Source organism: Procambarus clarkii, chromosome 26 (genome assembly GCF_040958095.1).
Source record: "Procambarus clarkii isolate CNS0578487 chromosome 26, FALCON_Pclarkii_2.0, whole genome shotgun sequence".
In the NCBI taxonomy this organism is placed as follows: Eukaryota; Metazoa; Arthropoda; class Malacostraca; order Decapoda; family Cambaridae; genus Procambarus; species Procambarus clarkii.
The window spans coordinates 21445985-21459122 of record NC_091175.1 but is presented as its reverse complement, the minus strand read 5'-3'; the positions used below and the strand labels follow the sequence as shown (position 1 = coordinate 21459122).

Genomic DNA, 13138 nt, shown 5'->3' with positions numbered 1-13138 from the left:
TAAGATATCATCTAGAAGAAAATGGGGACATTGAAACAGTTGATAAACTCGATTTAAGGAGAGGCAACTATGGGGAACTTCGAAATTTTTTTAATGAGTGTAATTGGACAGAATTGTTGCTAGTCAGGGAAGTAAATGAAATGTATGCCAAATTTTTAAAACTATACGAGGAAGGCACACAAACATTCATACCAAAACAGAGATGCAGGGCCAGAAAACAGGATTGGTTCAACAGAAATTGTGAGAGGGCAAGAGACCAAAAGACACAAAAATGGAATCAGTATAGGAAGAGGCCAAACCCCCAAACATACCAGCGATACAAAGATGCGAGAAACAACTATACAGCAGTAAGGAGAGAGGCAGAAAGAAATTTTGAAAAAGGGATAGCAGATAAATGTAAAACAGAACCGGGCCTATTCTACAAATTCATAAACAACAAATTGCAGGTAAAGGATAATATCCAGAGGTTGAAAATGGGAAACAGATTCACGGAAAATGAAAAGGAAATGTGTGAAACACTAAACGAAAAGTTCCAAAGTGTGTTTGTACAAAATGAAATCTTTAGGGAACCAGATACAATAAGAATTCCAGAGAACAACATAGAACACATAGAGGTGTCTAGAGACGAAGTGGAAAAAATGCTCAAGGAGCTCGGTAAGAACAAAGCAGCTGGCCCAGATGGCGTTTCACCATGGGTTCTGAGAGAATGTGCATCTGAGCTCAGCATTCCACTTCACCTGATCTTTCAGGCATCCCTGTGTACAGGAATCGTAGCAGACGAGTGGAAACAGGCTAACATAGTTCCAATCTACAAAAGTGGCAGCAGGGAAGACCCCCTCAATTATAGACCTGTATCATTGACAAGTGTAATAGTGAAAGTATTGGAAAAACTAATCAAAACTAAATGGGTAGAACACCTAGAGAGAAATGATATAATATCAGACAGACAGTATGGTTTTCGATCTGGAAGATCCTGTGTATCGAATTTACTCAGTTTCTATGATCGAGCCACAGAGATATTACAGGAAAGAGATGGTTGGGTTGACTGCATCTATCTGGACCTAAAAAAGGCTTTCGACAGAGTTCCACATAAGAGGTTGTTCTGGAAACTGGAAAATATTGGAGGGGTGACAGGTAAGCTTCTATCATGGATGAAAAATTTTCTGACTGATAGAAAAATGAGGGCAGTAATCAGAGGCAATGTATCGGAATGGAGAAATGTCACAAGTGGAGTACCACAGGGTTCAGTTCTTGCACCAGTGATGTTTATTGTGTACATAAATGATCTACCAGTTGGTATACAGAATTATATGAACATGTTTGCTGATGATGCTAAGATAATAGGAAGGATAAGAAATTTAGATGACTGTCATGCCCTTCAAGAAGACCTGGACAAAATAAGTATATGGAGCACCACTTGGCAAATGGAATTTAATGTTAATAAATGTCATGTTATGGAATGTGGAATTGGAGAACATAGACCCCACACAACCTATATATTATGTGAGAAATCTTTAAAGAATTCTGATAAAGAAAGAGATCTAGGAGTGGTTCTAGATAGAAAACTATCACCTGAGGACCACATAAAGAATATTGTGCAAGGAGCCTATGCTATGCTTTCTAACTTCAGAATTGCATTTAAATACATGGATGGCGATATACTAAAGAAATTGTTCATGACTTTTGTTAGGCCAAAGCTAGAATATGCAGCTGTTGTGTGGTGCCCATATCTTAAGAAGCACATCAACAAACTGGAAAAGGTGCAAAGACATGCTACTAAGTGGCTCCCAGAACTGAAGGGCAAGAGCTACGAGGAGAGGTTAGAAGCATTAACCCCTTAACTGCGTTGCCTCCAAATGTGACACCCCCGCAGTGCGCAGGAAATAAATTCTCTGGAAAAAATTCTTTTTTCTTTTTGAAGTGTCAAAAACCCTTCCCTCAGTATGGGTATGCAAAAAAAAAGTCGAAATTGTACTTACTTTGGCTGCTATGGGGTCCGGAAGTTGGGGCGTGACGTCATCATTCCCCGTGCGCCCGTGCCGTAAGCTCTCGGGGGCGGTGGGGCGCTCGGGGCGGGGCGCGCGAGTTGCCGCGAATATATTTTCGTTCATTTTTTGCGCACCTTTCCAAATACATTTTCATTGTTTTTATGTGCCAATCCAATGTATAATGAACACGTACACTATAATATCGCAGTACAACATCTGTACTGTCCGTAGACACTGTGTTACGTGCATGAAACTTGTGTACACATATGCAGCACATATTTACTATGTATCATGCTAATTTGTGTATATATACAATCTATTTACACACTATACACTGTCACACACTATATACATTCACCATCAACACATTCAGAACACCGCGTAGCAGCTGCTTCATATGGGCCAATAGCAGCTGCCTCGTATGGGCCAATATCAGCTGCCTCGTATGGGCCAATAGCAGCTGCTTCGTATGGGCCAATAGCAGCTGCCTCGTATGGGCCAATATCAGCTGCCTCGTATAAGCCAATAGCAGCTGCCCCGCATGGGCCAATAGCAGCTGCCCCGCATGGGCCAATAGCAGCTGCCCCGCATGGGCCAATAGCAGCTGCCCCGCATGGGCCAATAGCAGCTGCCCCGCATGGGCCAATAGCAGCTGCCCCGCATGGGCCAATAGCAGCTGCCCCGCATGGGCCAATAGCAGCTGCCCCGCATGGGCCAATAGCAGCTGCCCCACATGGGCCAATAGCAGCTGCCCCGCATGGGCCAATAGCAGCTGCCCCGCCTGGGCCAATAGCAGCTGCCCCGCATGGGCCAATAACAGCTGCCCCGCATGGGCCAATAGCAGCTGCCCCGCATGGGCCAATAGCAGCTGCCCCGCATGGGCCAATAGCAGCTGCCCCGCATGGGCCAATAGCAGCTGCCCCGCATGGGCCAATAGCAGCTGCCGCGTATGGGCCAATAGCAGCTGCCTCGTATAGGCAATAGCAGCTGCCTCGTATGGGCCAATAGCAGCTGCCGCGTATGGGCCAATAGCAGCTGCCTCGTATGGGCCAATAGCAGCTGCCTCGTATGTGCCAATAGCAGCTGCCTCGTATGGGCCATGGACACATTCAGAACACCTTGAGTGAGAGCAGCCACACCCAGCCAGTCTCCCTCACTCCAACATCTTACTCGCCAACATTGCTCCTCCCACCATATTGTTATAGTTCTTATTACACATGTTCTATATACCTATCTACATGTTTTATTTACCAGAACTATGCAAGTAAGCCGGTATTGTGTCCAAACAGTACAGTGGCCACCATACACTGCATGAAAAATCACACAGCAGACGACGCTACGATTACGTCACCTCCCTCACCAAAATAGCTCCTCTCAACATTCTCCTGTTGCTGTTCTTACACTATATACACACACTATATATACCCATGTACATATGTGTTGCCCATAGTGAACCACTAAGCTAGTATGGTGAGCAAAACAAGAGTGGCAGCCACACACACACAATTGAGGCTACCTCAATTCTCGCCCTCCCTCCCTCATCAAAATTCCTCCTTCCACAATACTACGCACAACGCTAATTATAACCACAATCCTGCTATTATCACAATCCTGGTCACTAATTCCTGTAAATGAATAATTGACCACACGTTTATTTTGAAAAAGAACCTAAGAAATCATTTGAAGATTCCTAGATGAACGAAATAATGCTCTGGTGCTGTGGCTAGCGCTGTGAACATCGTGAACAGCATTGAATCACTGATATTTGAACATTGTACCCAGTCATTATCACACTCAGGCTCTAATATAACACTAAATAATACAATTTATATATATATTTTGACATTATTAGGCGATGCTGTGGTCACATGCTGAACAGCAGTGCTGTGCGCTCATGCTGCGAGCGCCAGCCTTGGTTGCTCACACACTACTGAGGCTCCCACACCCGGGAATGTGGACCACGATTTTTTTTAAAGATGGCGTCTGTTTACAAGAGCCCTGAGGAAGCTGATGTGAACCCCATGTAGCCGCGGGAGTTTTGAATGGAACGTGAAAAATACAAATACCCGGAGGCGCGTTGCGCAAACCAGACGTGAGCCTGCAGGCGTGTTGCGCAGTTTAAGGGCTAAATATGCCAAAACTAGAAGACAGAAGAAAAAGAGGTGATATGATCACTACATACAAAATAGTTACAGGAATTGATAAAATCGACAGGGAAGACTTCCTGAGACCTGGAATTTCAAGAACAAGAGGTCATAGATTTAAACTAGCTAAACACAGATGCCGAAGAAATATAAGAAAATTCACCTTCGCAAATAAAGTGGTAGACGGTTGGAACAAGTTAAGTGAGAAGGTGGTGGAGGCCAAGACCGTCAGTAGTTTCAAAGCGTTATATGACAAAGAGTGCTGGGAAGACGGGACACCACGAGCGTAGCTCTCATCCTGTAACTACACTTAGGTAATTACACACACACACACACACACACACACACACACACACACACACACACACACACACACACACAGAGTGTGAAAATAAGAGTGAAGTGAAAATAGCAGAGTGGAAAAGTTTGTTTTGGTCTAGAACAAAAACAAAGATGGCCGCCGCCACCACCCCCACTGAGAATGTAGACACACCAACAGATGATGGTTTCAAAGGATTCTCACTACAAGATATAAGGAAAGGAGGTGTTCTTGGCAGGTTAGAGATAATTGAGGATATGCAAAAGAAGTATGAAGAAAAAGTGCTTAAATTGGAAGAGGACAATGGAGCTCTTTGGAGTGAGCTTTGCACTCTAAAAGGGAGTATGCTTCAACAAGGTAAGATTATTACTGCATTAACAGACAAGGTAACAAATCAGGAGGAGCAAATCAAGGAACTAGTGAAAGAAAATGAGGTGTGGAAAGTGAAGTGTGGTGACTTTGAAGAAATAAACAAGAAAATAGACTCATATGGTGAACAACTCCAAGCAAGCCTAAGGGCTAACATAGAGTTAGGTAAGGATCTCCAACTGGAAACTTCACTGACAACTCACATAGAGGAGGTGAATAAAGAACTAGAAAAGTATAAAGAAGAAATAAAAGCGACATATGCTCAAGTTGTAAAAGAGAAAGAGACTATCAAAGAAGTGTGTTCGGAAGTCAAAACCAGAAATGACCAACAAGAAGCAGAAATTAGGCAAGCAATTAGGAAAGAACTGGTTACCAACAGTAAACTGGTACAAAACACTGCAGACAGAACTAAGTCCATAATCATTTTTGGATGTTTAGAGAAGGAAATTTCATCTAGGGTGGACCGAGCGGCAGAAGAGATGAAAATCATAGAGAAAATAGTAGGTTTAGGAGAAGGTTCAAAGGAAAATGTCAGTGATTATAGAAGAATAGGAAAATATGAGAAAGAAAAGAACCGCCCCTTAAGGGTGACGTTTAATGGAGTGAAAAACATGATGGATGTGCTAAGAAATGCCAGGAAATTGCAGAGTGATGAGGTTGGCAAACTTTGGTCAATAAGACAAGACCTCTCCAAGGAAGACAGAGAAAAGCTGAAAATGAACCTAATTGAGGCAAAACGTCTAAATGGGGATAGAAATGAAGAAGACAGAAATTCTTTTTTTTACAAAGTGACAGGGACTGGAAAGCTTGTGAAATAGTACATAAAAACAAAGCAACAAGATCAGTAGTGGAAGGGGGAGTAAAGAGCAAAGGAAAAGGGAACATGTTCTTGAAAATTGTATATACCAACATAGATGGAGTGAGGTCAAAAACTTTGGAGTTGCAAGATATAATCCAGCTTAGGGTCCCAGATATTGTCGCATTATCAGAGACGAAACTTGAAGGAAATATAATAAATGAAGTCATATTCCCAAGAGGCTATTCAGTTTGGAGACGTGACAGGAAAACTAGGAAGGGAGGAGGAGTGGCTGTACTGGTGAAAAAACACCTGAAGGTAAGAGAGTTAATATTTGAAAACCCTCGAGATATTGACATAATGGCATTGCAGGTCTGGAATCAGGATGATAAGCTGATAATTTCAAATGCTTACAGCCCACCAGCAAGCAACACATGGGCAAAGGAAGAACTAGATGACAAACGAGAAGGCCTCATAATGGTCATGAGAGATATTATTGCACAAGCAGATAAAGATAAATCACGACTGTTGATAGTGGGGGACTTCAACTTTAAAGCAATAGACTGGGAGGCCTATGAAGCAAGAACGGAGGACTTTTGGACATGCAGAATTGTGATCCTCATTCTGGAGACATTCTTGTATCAACACATAAAGCAGGCCACAAGAATGAGGGAAGGAGATGTACCGTCAGTATTGGACCTAGTATTCACCAGGAAAGAAGAAGAGATATTTGACATCCAGTACCTTCCTCCCTTGGGAAAGAGTGATCACGTCCTTTTAGACATTGATTATGCTTTAAGATATCATCTAGAAGAAAATGGGGACATTGAAACAGTTGATAAACTCGATTTAAGGAGAGGACACTATGGGGAACTTCAAAATTTTTTTAATGAGTGCAATTGGACAGAATTGTTGCTAGGCAGGGAAGTAAATGAAATGTATGCCAAATTTTTAAAAATATACGAGGAAGGCACACAAACATTCATACCAAAACAGAGGTGCAGGGCCAGAAAACAGGATTGGTTCGACAGAAATTGTGACAGGGCAAGAGACCAAAAGACACAAAAATGGAATCAGTATAGGAAGAGGCCAAACCCTCAAACATACCAGCGATACAAAGATGCGAGAAACAACTATACGGCAGTAAGGAGAGAGGCAGAAAGAAATTTTGAAAAGGGGATAGAGGATAAATGTAAAACAGAACCGGGCCTATTCTACAAATTCATAAACAACAAATTGCAGGTAAAGGATAATATCCAGAGGTTGAAAATGGGAAACAGATTCATGGAAAATGAAAAGGAAATGTGTGAAACATTAAATGAAAAGTTCCAAAGTGTGTTTGTACAAAATGAAATCTTCAGAGAACCAGACACAATAAGAATTCCAGAGAACAACATAGAGCGGATAGAGGTGTCTAGAGATGAAGTGGAAAATATGCTAAAGGAGCTCGGGAAGAACAAGGCAGCTGGCCCAGATGGCGTTTCACCATGGGTTCTGAGAGAATGTGCATCTGAGCTCAGCATTCCACTTCACCTGATCTTTCAGGCATCCCTGTGTACAGGAATCGTAGCAGACGTGTGGAAACAGGCTAACATAGTTCCAATCTACAAAAGTGGCAGCAGGGAAGACCCCCTCAATTATAGACCTGTATCATTGACAAGTGTAATAGTGAAAGTATTGGAAAAGCTAATCAAAACTAAATGGGTAGAACACCTGGAGAGAAATGATATAATATCAGACAGACAGTATGGTTTTCGATCTGGAAGATCCTGTGTATCGAATTTACTCAGTTTCTATGATCGAGCCACAGAGATATTACAGGAAAGAGATGGTTGGGTTGACTGCATCTATCTGGACCTAAAAAAGGCTTTCGACAGAGTTCCACATAAGAGGTTGTTCTGGAAACTGGAAAATATTGGAGGGGTGACAGGTAAGCTTCCATCATGGATGAAAAATTTTCTGATAGAAAAATGAGGGCAGTAATCAGAGGCAATGTATCGGAATGGAGAAATGTCACAAGTGGAGTACCACAGGGTTCAGTTCTTGCACCAGTGATGTTTATTGTCTACATAAATGATCAACCAGTTGGTATACAGAATTATATGAACATGTTTGCTGATGATGCTAAGATAATAGGAAGGATAAGAAATTTAGATGATTGTCATGCCCTTCAAGAAGACCTGGACAAAATAAGTATATGGAGCACCACCTGGCAAATGGAATTTAATGTTAATAAATGTCATGTTATGGAATGTGGAATAGGAGAACATAGACCCCATACAACCTATATATTATGTGAGAAATCTTTAAAGAATTCTGATAAAGAAAGAGATCTAGGGGTGGTTCTAGATAGAAAACTATCACCTGAGGACCACATAAAGAATATTGTGCAAGGAGCCTATGCAATGCTTTCTAACTTCAGAATTGCATTTAAATACATGGGTGGCGATATACTAAAGAAATTGTTCATGACTTTTGTTAGGCCAAAGCTAGAATATGCAGTCGTTGTGTGGTGCCCATATCTTAAGAAGCACATCAACAAACTGGAAAAGGTGCAAAGACATGCTACGAAGTGGCTCCCAGAACTGAAGGACAAGAGCTACGAGGAGAGGTTGGAAGCATTAAACATGCCAAAACTAGAAGACAGAAGAAAAAGAGGTGATATGATCACTACATACAAAATAGTAACAGGAATTGATAAAATCGACAGGGAAGATTTCCTGAGACCTGGCACTTCAAGAACAAGAGGTCATAGATTTAAACTAGCTAAACACAGATCCCGAAGAAATATAAGAAAATTCACCTTCGCAAATAGAGTGGTAGACGGTTGGAACAAGTTAAGTGAGAAGGTGGTGGAGGCCAAGACCGTCAGTAGTTTCAAAGCGTTATATGACAAAGAGTGCTGGGAAGACGGGACACCACGAGCGTAGCTCTCATCCTGTAACTACACTTAGGTAATTACACTTAGGTAATTACACACACATATGCTAGGAATCTGTACACCAGTTGATTGACAGTTGAGAGGCGGGACCAAAGAGCCAAAGCTCAACCCCCGCAAGCACAATTAGGTGAGTACAATTAGGCGAGTACACACACACACACACAAGGATGTGGTCATTTGGGATCAGAAAACAAAAAACATTTTGCTATTAATTGCTATAAATAGTAAAACTCTGTGTACTTCAAATTTTAATACTGAAAAACAGATCAAGTTATGTTCCAATTAGTCCATTCAAATGAGGTGCAAGAAAAATGACTATGCCAAACCAAGTTACCTGGCAAGCATGGAGTGCAGTGCATGGCCCATCTCGTGGAAAAGATTCTCAACCATACCAGGGGTGAGGAGTGAAGGACTGGACCATGATGGCGAAGGAAGGTTCAAATGCAACACAACCACCGGCTCCTATAATAGTAAATTGACCAAATCTTTATCAAATGATGTTAAAACATATTTATACTCTAAGTCCATATACATTAACAGCATTGTGAAATCTTTATCCATTATTATTTTAAAACTACTATAATTTTAATTACCTGTTCACATTTCTAATACACCTTAAATCTGTAATTAGAGGCAAAAATACTGAGACCTTGCATAGACATAAGGCACTTTACATCAAGATGAATGAAAAAGCAAATATAATATGAGAGAGAGAGAGAGAGAGAGAGAGAGAGAGAGAGAGAGAGAGAGAGAGAGAGAGAGAGAGAGAGAGAGAGAGAGAGAGAGAGAGAGAGAGAGAATGAGAGAGAATGAGAGTGAGAGAGAGAGAGAATGAGAGAGAATGAGAGTGAGAGAGAGAGAGAATGAGAGTGAGAGAGAGAGAGAATGAGAGTGAGAGAGAGAGAGAATGAGAATGAGAGTGAGAGAGAGAATGAGAGTGAGAGAGAATGAGAATGAGAGTGAGAGAGAGAATGAGAGTGAGAGAGAGAGAATGAGAGTGAGAGAGAGAGAGAATGAGAGTGAGAGAGAGAGAGAATGAGAGTGAGAGAGAGAGAGAATGAGAGTGAGAGAGAGAGAGAATGAGAGTGAGAGAGAGAGAGAATGAGAGTGAGAGAGAGAGAGAATGAGAGTGAGAGAGAGAGAGAATGAGAGTGAGAGAGAGAGAGAATAAGAGTGAGAGAGAGAGAGAATAAGAGTGAGAGAGAGAATAAGAGTGAGAGAGAGAGAATGAGAGAGAGAGAATGAGAGAGAGAGAATGAGAGAGAATGAGAGAGAGAGAGAATGAGAGAGAGAGAATGAGAGAGAGAGAGAATGAGAGAGAGAGAATGAGAGAGAGAGAGAGAGAATGAGAGAGAGAGAGAGAGAATGAGAGAGAGAGAGAGAATGAGAGAGAGAGAGAGAGAGAGAGAGAGAGAGAGAGAGAGAGAGAGAGAGAGAGAGAATGAGAGAGAGAGAGAGAGAGAGAGAGAGAGAGAGAATGAGAGAGAGAGAGAGAGAGAGAGAGAATGAGAGAGAGAGAGAGAGAGAGAGAGAGAGAGAGAGAGAGAGAGAGAGAGAGAGAGAGAGAGAGAGAGAGAGAGAGAGAGAGAGAATGAGAGAGAGAGAGAGAGAGAATGAATATACAAGTGACAAAACGAGATATACTAATATTCTGGTATGATTAAATTTCTATTTCGGACATGGATTACCTGAACTATAATTTCTGATATAAGGTACCAAGTCAAGCTCAAGTTGTGTATTTGGCTTAGGGGCAATGTAACATACGACTCAATTCACGAAGAGCAAGGTGTCAATCAGCCATGCCTACTAAATTTAGTTTTACAGTAGACAGAAGGCTATGATTACTATTGCATGTCACTGAGAGTACAGTTCAGGTACTTTCTGTAAGGAATATATGGGTGACCCCCCCCTCTCCAATTTGTGGGAAGATTATGTTTCTGTGAAATCTCTGTACAGTTTAGAAAAATTTAGAACAAATCAACATTAAAGGTAAAGTATTTGCAAAATATGATTACATTTCAGAGACCTCCAAAAGTCTACTTTTTTCACTCTTTACTAAACATAACATGAACATTAATGTTCATCAAATATAAACATTAATATTTGATGCTACCTCATCTTTCTATCCACAAATATATTACATAATGAAGTCCAGCATGTGCAATGATACAAAGAATATACAGTACAATAAAAGGTAACGTAATCCTGAGTTAAAAACAAAAAGAATATGGCAGGTGTAGTTGCTGAACACACTGCCATGAATGTAGTTGACATCATTGTTAATATTGTCTGTGTTATGTACATCATTACTGTTTCCCATTTTCATGGAGTTAGGAACAAATAGCCTAGAGAAAAACAATGAATAACACATTAACACTTTCGCGTTCCACAGACTTAATAACTCGTCACTCATTTTTCTACTGAATGTGTTCCAGTGACGCATTTTTGCGTCACTCGATATAAAAATTTGTAAAAAAAAAAGTTTCTATGCAATCTTCAATTTTTTTTTTTTGAAATGAGCGCCATTGTTTTCCCACCATCCTCCGTAGGCCGCATGGGATTCTGGGTCACGCCATGCGGTCGGCCTAGTCCTTTGTTTACGTCTCTCGTGACCGGACTACCGCGCTCCCGCGTCCAGAACCTGTGCCACTCTCTGCCCTGTGTAGCAGTGTTTATTCGTTCCTGTCTCCTTACAACGCATTATTACTTGCAAACATGGATCGTGGTAAAGGACAGAGCACCTCTACCCCCAAGAAGGATAGTGAAATGACCAAGGAAGATAAGTTGAGTGAGCTGTACAAAAGGTTCAGCAATGTGAAGCTTACCCCTAGTAAAATTCCTGATTTGTTGGATCGTTTGTCAGATGTGGAGGCAGATGCTGAAGGGGAAGAGCGTCAGAGTGATTTCAGTAGTGATAATGAGGGGACAGTGTCGTCTGATGAGTTTGATTCATCATCGAGTGAGGAGAGTAGCGAGGGGATTGAGGATGAGTCAGCGGATGTGGGCCGCCCCAAGGCACCTGTAAGGAGGCGTGCAGGACGTCTTCAACAGCCTAATCCCGATGCTGCCTGGTCAACTGACAATACACCACCTATTGTAGGCAGTTTCAGTGCCACACCAGGCATAACTGTCCCAGTGCCAATTACCCCCCTGCAATTTGTTCAATTATTTCTGACCCGTGCCCTAATTGAGTTCATCACAGTGGAAACTAACAGGTATGCCAGGCAGTTTATTCAGAATGCTTCCAGGCGCACTATGAGGTTGTGGAAGGAGGTATCTGCGAAGGAAATGGCAAGGTATTTGGCTTTATCAATCTTGATGGGTATTGCACGACTCCCAACAATGCGCATGTACTGGCAAACAAGCCGGTTGTGGCATATGAGGACCTTCAATGTGTTCATGACTTCAAAACGATTCCAACATATTGCCCAGTTTTTTCATACTTATAACCAGTTTGCAATTCCACCCAACAACAAGAACCGCATGATAAAACTCAGCACCATCATTACCTATTCGACCAACAAATTTGGCTCTTACTACGTCCCCAATCAAGCACTCAGTTTGGATGAAGGTACAATGTCGTGGCGTGGTCGTCTATCCTTCAAGGTTTACAACCCCAATAAGCCTGATAAGTATGGGGTAAAGTTGTACATGCTTGCTGAGGCAGGGACTGGTTATATTATTGATTTCGAGGTTTATTCTGGAGTGGGCAAGACAACAGTTGAGACAGTGATGGGCCTTATGCGACCCTTGTTGAACAAAGGTTATCATCTTTATATGGACAATTATTATAACTCTGTCCATCTCACAGAATTGCTAAGGGAAAATGGTGTGTACACTTGTGGAACACTCAGATTGCAGCGTGGTGCCCCTAAAGAGCTGCAAAAACTTGCCAAAGGTAAATTTGCTGTTGATCAGACTATTTTCAGGCGCAAGGATAACACTTTTGTTATCCTTTGGAAAGACAAGAGAGTGGTGTCAGTGATCACAAACTGCCATAATGCTGACACACAGGAAGTACAGAGAAGGAAGAGAGTGAAGAAACGTGACGGAACATCATCTGTTCAGATTGTAACTGTAAACAAACCAACAGCCATTTGCGACTACAACAACAACATGAAGGGAGTTGATCACTTCGACCAAATGGTCAAATATTACAGGTTCACCAGGAAGTCGCATAAGTGGACTAAGAAGATCACATTTTACTTCCTTCAGATGGCTATACACAATGCCTATGTGTTGTACAAGATGTACACAACTGATGCCAAGAAACTGACCCTACTCCAGTTTCATGAAGTAGCAATATGGGCCCTGTTGGGGTGGGACATGGATGAGTGGCCTGCTACTGAAAGCCCTCTCCCACATGCTGATGATTACCAGGAACCTTCTCACGATTTGGCAACACCTGGCCCATCTGGAGCGAGGCGTCCTTTATTTCATCGTCTTCCACGCCAACCACATGCCTCATCCTCATCAGACACTGAACCTGAAACTGAAACGCCTGCACCTCAAGCTGAAGCTACTCCTCCACCTGTGAAAAACCCCCGCATTGTTGATTCAGAGGACAGGCTAAACAGGAAG

At 42.0% G+C, this 13138-nt stretch overlaps 1 protein-coding gene across 1 annotated transcript in view; it reads right to left on the bottom strand.

Annotated features, from left to right (window-relative positions):
- LOC123756908 (mitochondrial intermediate peptidase) overlaps window positions 1-13138 on the bottom strand; it is an 80823-nt gene that overhangs the window by 36369 nt on the left and 31316 nt on the right. The window contains exon 10 of the mRNA XM_069331972.1: window positions 8892-9019. Within this exon, the coding sequence (XP_069188073.1) occupies window positions 8892-9019 (128 nt within the window). The remainder of the gene's footprint in view (window positions 1-8891; window positions 9020-13138) is intronic.